The sequence below is a fragment of the Myotis yumanensis genome, unplaced genomic scaffold (genome assembly GCF_028538775.1).
Source record: "Myotis yumanensis isolate MYYU_CA2020_CCGP unplaced genomic scaffold, mMyoYum1.0.hap1 SCAF_3, whole genome shotgun sequence".
NCBI classification, from domain to species: Eukaryota; Metazoa; Chordata; class Mammalia; order Chiroptera; family Vespertilionidae; genus Myotis; species Myotis yumanensis.
The window spans coordinates 187,040,686-187,055,747 of NW_027223754.1; the positions used below are offsets into that span (position 1 = coordinate 187,040,686).

The 15,062-nt window shown below is 36.2% G+C and overlaps 1 protein-coding gene across 4 annotated transcripts in view; it reads left to right on the plus strand.

Moving 5' to 3' along the window:
• The window catches only part of EPS8 (EGFR pathway substrate 8, signaling adaptor), a 168,672-nt gene that overhangs the window by 116,222 nt on the left and 37,388 nt on the right, over positions 1-15,062 (plus strand). For all 4 annotated transcript variants that reach the window (XM_070410641.1, XM_070410637.1, XM_070410639.1 and 1 more), the window contains exons 8-13: positions 2,566-2,648; positions 3,447-3,583; positions 7,638-7,711; positions 9,260-9,386; positions 11,241-11,329; positions 11,684-11,758. In XM_070410641.1, the coding sequence (XP_070266742.1) occupies positions 2,566-2,648; positions 3,447-3,583; positions 7,638-7,711; positions 9,260-9,386; positions 11,241-11,329; positions 11,684-11,758 (585 nt within the window). The remainder of the gene's footprint in view (positions 1-2,565; positions 2,649-3,446; positions 3,584-7,637; positions 7,712-9,259; positions 9,387-11,240; positions 11,330-11,683; positions 11,759-15,062) is intronic.

Below are 15,062 nucleotides of genomic sequence, written 5' to 3' on the forward strand. Positions count from 1 at the left end.
TTCCAGGATATTGATTTAAAGTTTCTCATTTAATTGTGTGATTGGAATAATTGCTCAAGATTTGTAATCCCTAGTGGTAATGCGAAAATAGTTGAGCATAGTTTTCAGTAATAAAAAACTATATCCTGAAGATTTGTATTTCAGAGTGCACAGTAGTTTTCAAACGATTATAATTTGTGATGATCTATTGGACATTAGAAGCTACCCTGAGCCTTAAATATCTTTATTTCATGAGTTGATTTCTCTAAAAGGGAAATCATTTTGGGTTGAATTTATTGGTACTTTTCTAAAGCAGTGATGTATCACTGTATATTATAAAATATAAGGTAATTTTTATCTTATAAAGAAATGCTGAGAGATTAGCATAAAGTGTTACTTGATCTTTTCTGTATTTCTTTGACATTAAAATATAATGACATTGATTAGATTGACTGTAAATAGTGTATTTTATAATTTTACTCTTATTTCAATTGATGTCATGGATGACTTTCTAAAAATCTTACCTTAAAAGAACTGTGGCATTTAGGTAATTTCTATATGAAATGTTTTATCCGGTTTTTGTATAGTGCCTTTGGAAAGTCATAAAGTATATTAAAAATTCTGCAAGGGTGGATTTAAATCAGTAAGTTTTAATGTGACTGTTTAGCTCTGAAAATCTAAATATTTTAAAAACAGAGGACTAACCTAAAAGACATGTTACATCTGGTGTTTGCCTCATTATTCCAGAAGCCCCTCTGGAAACCAAGTGATTGTGCTGACTAAAGTTTCTGGATTTCACTTTTGAGAATAAAGGGCTTGCTTTATTTGATAGGGATATGATATTGATGGGTTTGAAACTATGTACTGAACACTGTGTGTCCTAATTAAAAGCTCAAGTACCACTCTGTAGCTGAATGCATTTACTCACTGGTGCCATATTCCACATATGAGACTTTTCCCCCCTGGCACCCTTAAAAATATTAATACAATGAAATATGTTGTGGTTTCTTTTATATGGATCACCTTGCAATGTCACTTTTGAACTTTAAACTTTCTTTGTTATGGAACTTTTACAATGTTCCTGCCCACATTTGTAGTAAAATTATTCTTAGAAATCACCCCATATGGGAAGTTCAGGGTTTCTAGGCATCTTCAGTTTTAATCTCCCACATAACAGAAAGCCTTTGGCATGGTGTTTGTAGTGTCTTCCTGAGAGTAGGATGTTCTTATGGAAATAACACTGGACTGGGCTGCTTTAGCACTCTTATTTAACTAGCAATGTGACCTTGACCACACCATCAAAGAAGTATTTCTTAGTTTCCTAAATTATAAAGCAAGGAGAATAGATTAGATAATCTTTAAGTGTCCTCAGCTCTCTAATTTTATGATTACCTGTGCTTATGGCAAAAGAATACCTCATGTATACATATTTCAGAAAAACATACATAATTATAGAGAACAAGCAGGAACAAAAATAGGAGATGGATACATGCCAACAAGAGTCTAATACACAGTAATAATCATGGGTTATATATAAACTTCACAATCAAACAAAATAAACTTCTTTGCTGCTAATCTCACATCAATTCCCAAGAAAAGAGAATCAAATGTTCTTGTTGGAGAAGTTAATTGTTTGGAGGATGTTAATTTTTACCTGAAATAAAGTGGTTATCAAAAAGGGTACATCTGTGATTATAGTGGGGTCATCTGTGATTGGGGTCATCTGTGATTATAGTGGCTTTGTCCTGCACTGGGAGCAGTTCTGTTGGGACATCTGTGATTGGGGTCATCTGTGATTATAGTGGCTTTGTCCTGCACTGGGAGCAGTTCTGTTGGAATAGATCACTCTGTCTGTGGGCGGATGGGTGCCTAGTGGATACTGAGGATGAGAAGGGAAGGAACTCCACCATACATACGTGTGCTTCTAACATCTTCATTTCTTCTTGGGAAGATATTTACTTAGTTATACTTTCCTTTTTGTTGTTTTTTGTTAGTCCTTACCCAAGGACATTTTTCCATTGATTTTTAGAAAGAGTAGAAGAGAGGGAGAAAGAGAGAGAAAAGAGAAACATTGATGTGAGATACATCGATTGGTTGCCTCCTGCATGAGGTCCAGACCAGGACTGAGGATGGAGCCTGCAACCGAGGTATATGCTGTTGACCGGAATCGAACCGAGGACCCTTCAGTCCGCAGGCCGCTTCTCTGTCCACTGAGCCAAAGCAGCTAGGGCTACCTAGTTACATTTTTAGCATATGATTATACTTATGTTAATTTTTTCTATTTGCAAATTCTTTTTCTATTTGCCTTTATGCAAGGATAGCTGTTTTTAAACTAAAGGAATCAATATTTTAAAAATTTAAACACTATTTAAAAATTCCTTCAGTTTTTAAATCTTGTCATTGTAAAGTTCACCATCAAAAGGAAGAGTGTGCTTTGAAAGCAGATTTAAAAAAACACACCCAGTTCTATTTTGCATCAAGGTACTCATTGATTCAGACAGAGAACATAACCTCCTTTTCTGTTTTAACCTGCATATCGAGACAAGAACATCTATAACCTCTGAGGTAACTTGTCTTTCATCGCAGGCAAACCTAATTACTGAAGATATTGAAAGTGCAATCAGCGACAGCAAAGGAGGGAAGCAGAAAAGGCGGCCTGATGCCCTGAGGTAAAAACAGGAACAGGAATTAAGGGGTAGAATTGATTTGTTTTTAAGTCTTTTTTCCTCTATAGCAGTGGTTCTCAACCTTCCTAATGCCACGACCCTTTAATACAGTTCCTCATGTTCTGGTGACCCCCAGTTTCATTGTTACAAATTGAACATAATTAAAGCATAGTGATTAATCACAAAAACAATATGTAATTATATATGTGTTTTCCGACGGTCTTAGGCGACCCCTGTGAAAGGGTCGTTCAACCCCCAAAGGGGTCGTGACCCACAGGTTGAGAACTGCTGCTCGAAAGATTCATAAGAATTACTTTCAATGACGGTATAGTTTACAGATTACAACCTGTAATCTCAACCCCTTTGCCTCCCAGGTTTATCGGAGTGTGAGCAGTTTCTGTCTATGTTCCCGGTCTGTCTCTGATGTGGCTTCTGCCACTTGTGCTGTCCTAGAGCCACGAAAGATGAGTGGCATTTCGGGGAAGGTGGCTCAAGGGAGTCCAAATGGACATGAGGACTACAGTTAGTCCACAGCCTTTCCAAATCACAGAAGACCAGAAAAAGGTTAAACCTAGTTTTCAGCTGAATTTTAAAAAGTTGAACCTAGTTTTCAGCTGAATTTAATTTTTTTATTTTTCATACATTTACAAATATATGTAATAAGGAAGAGTTAGGAAATCCTTACTGTTCTGCTGCTTGACGTAGTCTTCTTGAGGTTAGAGAACTAAGACCATCCACTGAGAGAATTGATGTCATAGAAATAGAGATGGTAAAGATTCAATTTGTTTTCATCATTTTTAGGATGATTTCCAAGGCAGACCCTGGTATACCGCCTCCACCCAGAGCTCCGGCCCCTGTGCCCCCTGGGACTGTTACCCAAGTGGATGTTAGAAGTCGGGTGGCAGCCTGGTCTGCGTGGGCAGCTGACCAGGGGGACTGTGAGTATTTCTAGGAATTGATACTTAATGAACATTTATATGGGGTTGTGATGTAATTCTTGCTTTCAAAATCTGATGTTAATTTATGAGGTGAAGCTTGAGATTAGTTTTCAAAATTTAAATCTTAGATAAAGGAATGTTAAGCTTGAACACTATTAAGATTATTGTATATGAGGACTTCAGACCAGTCATTTAATAAATAAGGTGTTAGGATTAGAGTATTTTTTTAATGCAATCAAAGGTGGAAGGTTTGACTCTACTAACATTTAAAAGGATGGTAATAGAATATATGCCAGACAAGAGACTCTGAGGTTTTTTATTTTATTTTTAAATTGGTTTTTATTGAATTTAGAGAGAGGGAGAGATAGGAACATCAATGATGAGAGAGAATCATTGATCAGCTGCTTCTTGCAAGCCCCCTACTGGGGATTGAGCCTGAAACCCGGGCATGTGCCTCACCAGGAATTAAACCCTGACCTCCTTGGTTCATGGGTGGACACTCAACCACTGAGAGACACTGGCTGGGCTGTGAGGTGTTTTTTTTTTTAAATTTAAGGTTATACTTCAAATTATTTCCATTATTATTATCTTACCACTGTTTTCTTTTGGACAAATTAGTTGTGGTTACATGGAAAGGATGTCAGGACAGGGGTAGGACAGTGGAAAAGAGGTAAAAGGCACCTGCCATCTGCCTAACCTTGTCAAATGGACCTTTTGTATGTCAAAAGGACCATTTCAACTCGACAGTCTTTTTGTAAAGACAAATAATCATAAGCATAGAACTTAGTGTAACTTTTTATATGTGAGAATGTTTTACCAAATCTGAAATTGTTATGACTAGAAAATTCCTTAAAACGTGCTTGGTCCAATCTCTTTATTTTAAGGGTGAATAAATTGTGATCTAGTGAGTTTGAATTTGGTGAGGACTAGAGCCTCACTCTTTTGCCTCCTAGTTCAATGCAACTTCTTAAGTCACTTATCTTCTATTGAATGAAGCATTATTTGTAGAGTTTATCCAAACAGTAGAACTTGATTGCCAAAATGAGTGACATTATACTGTACCTTGAGTCTGGGGAGTCAAATGTGGGAGCAAGACTGGGATCTACCTGTGTGACCTTGGACAGTTTATCTGCTTGTGCTTCAACCTCACTTATGGATAATCTAATCTAATCTATCTATCTATCTATCTATCAATCATCTATCTATCTATCTAAAAGCCTAAGTGACCAAATGACCGGTTGACCGGTTGCTATGATGCACACTGACCATCATGGGGCAGACGCTCAATGCAGGAGCTGCCCCCTGGTGGTCAGTGCACTCCCACAGCCAACCTCCTGCAGTCCCCCCCACCCCCCAGCTGGCCGGTCCCGATAGGCCCCCATTGCCAGCTAGGCCGAGGGACCCCATCTGTGCACGAATTCGTGCACCGGGTCTCTAGTGGGGATAATAATAATTCATGGGTTGCTGTGAGTCTGATAGCAAATAATGTCAATAACAGTATCTCATTCAGTATAGTAAGCAGAATTTGTGGTGGTTCTCTTTTACCAAGTTGAGATCATTTTATTTTCTGAAATGCTTTCCACTTTATTTAGATTTCTCTTATCCTTAAAGTCATTTTCAGAGGTTTACACATAAGCCCATCTACCAAGTAGATGAAAGAAAGAAATCTTCGAAGCATCCATTTTTTCAAAAATAAAGTAACAGAATTATTGCTTATTTTAACTTTATAACAGTTTCTGTTTTTAGGAATTACATAAACTTCTATTAATTCATTTTTGTCTGTAAAATTTTGTGCATAAGAAACTAGTTAGGATGCCCAGCCGGCGTGGCTCTGCAGATGAGTGTCAACCTAGAGCATCAATATATGAACCAGGAGGTCACGGTTCTATTCCCGGTCAGGGCACATGCCCCTGCTGCAGGCTCAATCCCCAGTGTCTCTCTCTCTCTCTCCTCCTCCCTCCCTCCCTCCCCTTCTTCCCTCTCTCCCCCCCCTCCCTCTCCCTTCCTCTTGGAAATCAATAAAAAATATATATATATTAAAAAAAAAACTAGTTAGGAGTTTATAGTGTTCTCTACTTTTTATTTATTTATGGTATTTTGGTTGTTGCTATTGTTTTCGTGGAAGAATAAACCTGCAAAAACATCTGTAAAACCTAATTTACAACAAAAAGAAAATTGAGCTGCAGGAGTTCCTAGGCCAGTGATGGCGAACCTATGACACGTGTGTCAGAGGTGACACGCGAACTCATTTTTTTGGTTGATTTTTCTTTGTTAAATGGCATTTAAATATATAAAATAAATATCAAAAATATAAATCTTTGTTTTACTATGGTTGCAAATATCGAAAAATTTCTATATGTGACACGGCACCAGAGTTAAGTTACGGTTTTTCAAAATGCTGACACGCCGAGCTCAAAAGGTTCATTTTGTCTAAGTTACTCCATGCAACCTCATCTATATAAGATCAGGTTTACAGAACTAATTTACTACTAGGCTAAACAGAACACAATACTTATGTGAGTTTCTGTTTGGATCCAGGCCAGTTTTTTGTTTTTTAAATATGTTTATTGATTTCAGAGAGGAAAGGAAAGGGAGACATAGAAGCATCAATGATGAGAGAGAATCATTGATTGGCTGCCTCCTGCATGCCCCCTACTGGGGATCGAGCCATAACCCAGTCATGCGCCCTGACTAGGAATTGAACCTCGACCTCCTGGTTTATAGGTCGACGTTAACCACTGAGGAATGCCAGCCAGTTTTTAGTTGGAAAGACCCCCCCAAAGGAGTATCTTACTGTTCCCAATGAAGGCTCTGGTTGACTCCGTTTGAAAAATTCCTTTGAATCGTTGAGGTAGCTCTACCCCTGACTACCAGAAGTAATCTCTGTAGAATAGAGTTAGTGGCAGTGGGGTTGCACAGACCCTTAAAAAGTCTGAGAAATACCACATCTCCCCCTCACCTCAGCCTCCCATCTCACCTATCTGGAGTTCCTCATAGCTTTATTTCAAGTACAATGTGCTGCTTTCTGTAGTATATACCATAGGAAGATAGTAGCTACCCACAGGTAAAATAGCAGTTCACTGGCAAGATTTTATATATATAAGTTCTCATTATCTTAAACTACTTAATAGCCACTAATTATGTTTCATAAGACTAAGTGATTTCTTCTTTCTTTCTTTTTTTTTTGATGAGTATTCCATTTATAGTAAAAGTTAGGCCTAAAAGAGACGTAGCAATATAGAATTTTCAATATTTTTTTGTAGCTCTCTATATCAAACATCATGAGTCACAATGATATATCAAGAGTTGTATTTCCATTGGTGATGATACATTTTTCCTGTTTCATCCATACTTTTTTTTTTTTCATTTCGAATACTGTGAAATATTTGTACAAGTATCTGTGTCAGTGGTAGTTTTAACCTACTCGTATCAGGAATGAGTTCATGATAAAGATCTTATGATTAACATCATACTTTAGCCAAATGAGCTAACTGAACAGCTTGAATGCTCTTAAGAAATTTACTCTTTAATTTGAAATTTTCTATAGGTATTTATACTTTTAAATCACATAGCTTAAAATTAATGAGCCCAACATTGTGGGTTTTAAGTTTAGTGAAAATAATAATTTTAAGAAACACTTTACTCTCAGAACCCCCAAAGCTTATTGAAATCACAATGTTGGAATATATGAAAATTATAAGCTCTGTGGCATTAGAATTAATTGCCCACTATTTACGATGTAGGTGTATAACTGTGGGTTTATATTTCTTGGGTGGGAATTATAGGATGCTGAGTTAGGGTTGGATTCATAGGCAGCTGACACAGGGAAGAGGGAAACTAGCGGGGAAATTACAAGATAAATCAACATAAAGGTAGAAAGCAAGTACTTCAGCTCTGCCCAAATGCTCCTGTTAGTGGTGGCAAGGATGCCTGTCATAGATGACAAGCAGAGTTTTGATTTTGTATCTAGCCAATTTTCTAGCCAATGTTTAATTGCCTATATTAGTATTACTTAAGCAACAGGCTGAAAGAGTTATGATTCTCCTTTCTCTAGTTGAGAAGCTCAGGCAGTATCATGGGCATGAAGAAACACCCGAGATGACAGCGGCCCGAATTGACCGAGATGTGGTAAGGACAGCATTCATCTTTAGACCACTGCCTTTATTTTAATAGAGGAAGTTGATTCAATAAAGATGTTTTGTGGAAACTATATTTTCTCTTTCTATTGGTAGTTATGCCCTTTGGATTATTTTTTTCTTAACTTTTTTTTTCCTTTTGGCAATATTTAACTAGAAGACTTTATGCAAATCATTAATTAGTGAACGAAGAATTAACATATTAACTAGCTTACAAGGTAATTTAAATGGAATGATCAGATTTGAGGTGTGTTTGTTTTTTCATAGTTTGTAATTCATAATTGAAGTATTTTTAATATGTCTTACTGTCCTTTATTGAAAATATTTTATAATGCCTGAAAGATAAGATGACATTTTAAGAGTAGATATGTCAATCTTAATTTCTTATAAAGGATAAGGCTATTTTTATTTTTCCATAATAATTTACTTGCAGAATGACAATGCCCTGTGGTATAATCATAAAATACGATGCCAATATAATTACTTTTTATACTGCACTCATGTTCAATTTGTAAACAAACAGAGGAATTTGATGTTTGGAATTTAATTTTTATATCGCACTATTACTTATTGTACTAAAAAGTTCATTTAATTCCAGTTTCTAGTCTTGAATTAGAACAGTGGTTCTCAACCTTCCTAATGCCACGACCTTTTAATACAGTTCCTCATGTTGTGGTGACCCCCAACCATAAAATTATTTTCGTTGCTACTTCATATCTGTAATTTTGCTACTGTTATGAATCATAACGTAAATATCTGATATGCAGGATGTATTTTCATTGTTACAAATTGAACATAATTAAAACATAGTGATTAATTGCAAAAACAATATGTAATTATATATGTGTTTTCTGATGGTCTTAGGCAACCCCTGTGAAAGGGTTGTTCAACCCCCAAAGGGGTCGCGAGCCACAGGTTGAGAACCACTGAATTAGAAGAATGTCAAGTTTCACACAAACTAGAGAAAGTCAGCTAACGTTTAGACTATATGAGATAATCAAAATTGATCTGATGAGCCCCGAAAGCATAGTTCATCATGAATTTTATTTCACCATGTAGAAACTCTTTTTAATGCCTATAATTGTAGATTTTCTATGTCTTTATTAGTTTATCACATTTTATTTACCTTTAATTCCATGAAATAATATTGTTGGTGCTTTATTGAGACACTTATTAGAAAAACAAAAATGCTCAGTGCGTGTATAACAATATTTCTTAGAATTATTTTCCCCTAACTTTATGTGGGAGAACACTATGAGAAAATTAGAGTAATTGAAAAATAATTAATGTTCTGAATAGATATTGTGAATGCTTTCTTGATGGTATTAAAAATAGAGCAGAATTAAGCTAAAGAAAAATATAAATGTCACACTTTGGCCACAGGCATATTAGTTCAATCCTTAGAATTAGTGACAAACTTGAAATTTGCATGTAGGAAGTGTTTCTTTTTTATAACTTCCCAATTTTTCTTTATTGACTATGTATAGCTAAGGCAAAAATAGGTTTGTTTTATATTTAATTCTATAATTTCTAATTTCAGCAAATCTTAAACCATATTTTGGATGACATTGAATTTTTTATCACAAAACTCCAAAAAGCAGCTGAAGCATTTTCGGAGCTTTCTAAAAGGAAGAAAACGAAGAAAGGTAAAAGGAAAGGACCAGGAGGTAAGCCAGATATTCTTTATCTTCTGAAGTCCAATCAGAATTCCAGTGGTGGGCTGTTTCTGCCCTTGTGAAGAGCTCAGCAACATATACTGACAGTGAACCCAGGCGCCTTTTCTAGTTCTGAGAGAGCACCAGGCTTTAGGCAGAGACGAAGACGAGCCAGGGAAGAGTCCAATCTGGTTCCAAGTTGGTACAATAAAGACTCTAGGATACTTTACTTAAATCACAGACTGAAATTCAGGTAGTGGCTATGTGTTTGTAGTGATTATAAAATTAATACTTGTTAAGCAAACTCATAGCTCTGTTCTTCCATATTTGGATTTATTTTATTGTAAATATAGAACCTCATTATTTTGTTAAATAAAAGGATTGACTTTTCTCATTAAAACAGATACAAATGTCAATGGGTTTGAACTTTTTCTTATCACAAAACTCCAAATAGTATATTCAGGTCACATACAAATAACATACAAATAGTTTTTTAGTATGCTGTAGTTCAGCTATTTAAAATGGTGCCAAAATATATAAAATTATAATTATGGAACAAAGTGCTATAGACGGAAATATATAAAAGAATAGCAAATAAATATCCCTTTCATTTCCTGTGACTTCCAGATCTTTCTCTAGCTTATGTCTACATCATAAGCATATGAACTGTAGACTTGTCTTCCAGATGTGTATATCTGAATGTACCTCACCTCTAAACAGGGTGGGACAAAAGTAGGTTTACAGTTATTTGTATGAAAAATAAGACAGTGATTAATAAATAATAATACAAGAATAATCTCTGTTTCCCATACTGACAACTATAAACCTACTTTTGTCCCACCCTGTATATTCTGAAATTCAGTATTATTATTTCCTGATGTCACAAATCACTTAGTGCTCCTGTATCCTTTGAAGGGTATACTATTCTCTTGATCACTGAGATTCAACACCACAGATTCTTCTTTGACTCCATTCTATAGTTGATAACCAACATCAACTTAATTTTTTCAGTGTTTCTTTTATCCAGTTTTTTCCCTTTTCATTTTCATAAACAGAATGTGCTTCAAGCTGGCATCAGTTTTTACCCAGCTTTCTAAGCAGTTTTCAAATCTCTAGTCTTACTCTATGAGGATAGTTGTCTTAAAGTACTAGGGTAGTCACTTCATTCTCTGCTAAAAAGCATGTTAATTCCATGTTCTGTTGCTTAAGTTCACCCCTCCCTCACCCTGGCAGTCAAAGGTTATCCACAATCTAACCTGATCTACTTTTCCATGCTCATGTTTCTTTGCTTTATTGTTTGTTATTTCATGTACATTCAATTTCCTTTTTTCCATGTTTTTGCTCATGCTGTCTGGAACAAAACTTTCAAATCCCATCTTCAAAGCTGCTTTCCCCATGAAACATCTCTTAGGTATACATTTCTCTGCCTCCTAACCAGCTGCAGTGTCTTTCTAATAGCACTCACTTGGTACATCTTTGTTATTTATCTCAATCATATCTTCTATTACATTTTAAGGCCCTTAAGAACAGGGCTTATAAGTTATACATTTTTATAGTCTTCACAATGACAAGCATAATGACTCCCATTTAGAAAGGCTATAGTAAACATTTGTGGAATCAAATGAGGATTTGGTGGTGCCTAAAGGTAGAGGAATCCATTTCAAATGTTGGGTCATCTTAATTTGTTATAGTCAGACTATGAGATGTGGTAGGTAACTAGGTAGCATGATACCTGGTATAATCATCAAACTTTACAGACATAAATGTGGACTTCTAAATTTGTTTTCACTTTATGTTTTGGTTGTTATTTATTTATTTTTTTGACAATGTGCTCTCATCTACTCCTCCTCCTACTTATTTCTTTAGAGGGTGTTTTAACTCTGCGGGCAAAGCCTCCACCTCCCGATGAATTTATTGACTGTTTTCAAAAGTTTAAACATGGATTTAACCTTCTAGTAAGTGCAATTTATTTATGTATAGTTAAAAGAAATAAATAAAAGAGATCAAAGTCTAGCCAGGATGTTCCTAATTAAATTAAGAGATAAAATTATTCTTGTAGATTTTTATATGGGTTTTTTATTTGCCTTTAATTAGAACAACAGATTATAAGATATGATCATCTAAGAGACTTGATAAAAAAATGACTCTTTTTTTAAAGGTAAATTTCCTAATCTGACTCACCCATGCTAATTAATATACTAAAAATGAATCTAGTAATAAAGAACTCTTCGTCTGGGTCATTGTCAGATGTCTGTCTTTTGGTCAGTTACATCAGAGTAATATGTTTGTCTGTTCTCTTAATGTTACAGGCCAAATTGAAGTCCCATATTCAGAACCCCAGTGCTGCAGATTTGGTTCACTTTTTATTTACTCCATTAAATATGGTAAGATTTTATAAATTTAAGAACATAATCATTCTTAGTATGTTTTTGAACCCCAAGTGTCTGTTAGATTATATAGACAGTTTTTCTTTATTACCTCATCATCTGTGTAAACACTGAGAATGTGAAATTTAAGAGTTTAAAGGAACCTTAGAAATCATATATTTCACTTACTTTAGAGCTGTGGAAACTGTCGTCTCTGACAGATCTAGGGGAATGAAAAGAACTAAAGGTTTATTGGATACTAGTGTTTCAGTAGATACTAGTGTAATATCAATCACTTGAGCAATATAGACATTTTTCTCATTGTCACACAATAGGCTCGGCATGACGAGTCTGGGGCTGTGTGGATGGCTTTTCTCCATGATGTTACTCAGAGACTCAGATTCTTTTCATTGAGGTCTTCCTCCATCACCTCAGCTGTCTCTGAGTCAGTCATTTGGGTGTTGTTTTTGTTTGTTTATTTATTTATTTAACAAATACTAATTGATAGCCTGCTGTATGTGCTTGGCATTATTAGTAGCTCATAAGGCACAAAACAGACATACATTCTTATCCTCTCAGAACTTATATTTTCATATGGAGGAATAAACCATAACCTAAATAAATTCATAACTAATACAGTTCACTAAAAGTAAGTGCTATGTGAAAAAATACAGCAGGGAAGATGAACCGGGAGTGTTTCAGGTGCATGTGTGTATGTGTGTGCATGCATGCTACAATTTTTGAATAGGGTTGGTTAAGGGTACAACTCACTGAAAAGGTGTCATTTGAGCCAACAAAGTGAGGAATGAGTCACATGGATTTCTGCAGAAAGAAAATTGCAGGCAGAGAATAGCTAATATAAATGCTCTTAGGTGATAATATGCAAATCATGTTCTTGGAATATATTGGTTTTGTAATTGTAACAGAGTAAGGGAGGAGGTCAGCAAATTAACAGGCAGACATGTGTCGTTGGACCTTTTAGGTGATTGTAAAACCTTTAACATTTTTGGAGAGTTCTCAGCAGAAAAGGAAAGGATTGCTCTTTCTGAATGATTAGAAATTTGGGGGAAGAAGGGACTGAGATGACTGTTAAAATAATGCAGACAAGAGATTATGGTGTTTGGACCAGGTAACATCAAAGGTGATGAGAAGTCAGATTTGGGTTATAAACCATAGAAGCAACAAGATCTGCTGGTAGATTAGATGTGCTGTGCAAGACCCAATAATTTTTAGCCTGACTGGAAAGATGACTGATTATTAACTGAGTTGGTGAAGAATGGGTGAAATGGGGTTTTGGAAGAAGATAAGGAATTTAGTTTTAGTCATGTGAAAATTGAGTTATATCCAGATGGAAAAACTTGAACTTGTAGTTGAATATTTGAATTTGGAGTTCAGTGGAGAAATCAGGCCTAGAGATATAAATTTGAGAGCCATCTACATAGAGAAGGCATCTGAAGCCAGGAAATTGAATGATGCCACCAAGGGAGTGATTATAAATAAAGAAGACGGACAAGGACTGATGAAGCAAAGGCAGTTTCAGGGTCAAAAAATGGGAAAGACTAGCAAAGAAGATTGAGAAGAAGTAGTAAGTCAGGAAGAGGAACACAAGAATATTGTGGAATTCTAGAAGCCAAAGGAAGAAAATGTTTCCAAGAGGAAGAATTGAGCATTTATGTTAGACTAGAGGCCCGATGCACGAAATTCGTGCAAGAGTAGGCTTTCCTTCCCCTGGCTGCCGGCACCGGCTTCCCTCTGGCACCTGGGACCTGGGCTTCCCTTGCGGCCCTGGCTTCGTCCGGAAAATCGTCTGGAAGGACGTCTGGTCTAATTAGCAAATTATGCTTTTATTATTATAGATATCTAGAGTGGAAGCTCATTTACCTCCATATCCTTGTAATAGCCGTACAAAGGCAAAGAGCGTTGTCTTTAAAGAGGAACTTTGAGCTTAGACAGATAATTTCTGCTATTATCCAGTTGGCCTAAACTTCCTCATGGGGCCAACACCTAACACTAAAGCAATAGAGTTTCCATTGAGTGTCTCTGTGTCCATCTGAAATGCAGAAGCTTCTAGGAGGAAGAGGAGAAGGGACACTAGGGGACAGTTGGCAGTCTTTGGCCTGCACACTGTGTTTGTGGTGTGGTGATGTGCACATAACACAATTTCCCCCCCCAGAAAACTTCCTTCTCCACATGTATATTTTGAATGAGGTATAATTTTGAAGCTAACAAAATGGTGTATTGGGAATAATTCCCTTTATGAAGCAGCTGGAATGTTAGCCAACAAAAGGTTATACCACTTGTGTCAGAGGCCAGAATCCAAGATACACATCTTCATTTTCTAGATTTTTAATACACAGGTGTGCTCTTTCCTTATACGTTTAATGAAGTGGGCACAGTAATGCACTTCCCTTCCCATTTTATATTTCTCATGTTTACAAATAATATAGCAGCGGGTTTTCTAAGCTGGCTTTATGTACAGCCCCTTTGTTCTGCAGGAGAGCTGGCAGAATGAGCTGGAATAATATTTAAGGGTGCACAGAGGAAAGTGCTGAAGTTTCAGAAAAGCATGGCAATAGCAAGCAGATGGAGCAATTGGCCTCATGCGTAGACAGATCTTAAGGAAACTGGGCTACAAATCCCCTTTCCTATAATTCCACAAATTTGATATAGACCATTCCCCTTTTTGTGGGGAAGACAAATGAGAGAGAAGTGGGAAGAAGGCAGAACCTCTTTTAAAAACTTTGAGGAGGACAGAGTTTCCTATTTTGGGGGCTAAGGCAGGAATGTTTGGAGTGTCTGTGAGTGATTCACCCTGTCCAAGAGCAAATGGTTACTTTGTAGAATGACAGTAGCAATAAGAACCGTTAGTGTTGCTTTGTGTACTGCTCCTGTGATTTTTTTGAAGAGTAAGAATGGTAATTATATGAAGCAGATACATTTCACTATTTTTTATTTAGAGCATATGAAGACTACGGTCATTAACTTCTTTAATCTTTATAAAAAATGGAGCAAATTCAGCATTTCTCATAGCTTTTACTTGAATATTAGGGAAGAAATGGGGGAAAAAGAGAATCTAAGTAATAAAAAGGAATAAATCTCGTTCTTCTTTCACCAAGGGTAACTAGACAAGACCTGAAGTAGAATATGAAATGGACATTGCTTTACAGACAGGATAGTAAGTGACATTATCAGCATGAAGTCAGAATTGGGCAATAAGAGATTAGAAGACGAAAGTCCAAGGCTACGTCAGTAATTTATGAATGCTTCCATATGTTGCTGCTATATATAGAGCATCAGGTTTCCACTTGTCTATTTATAGTTG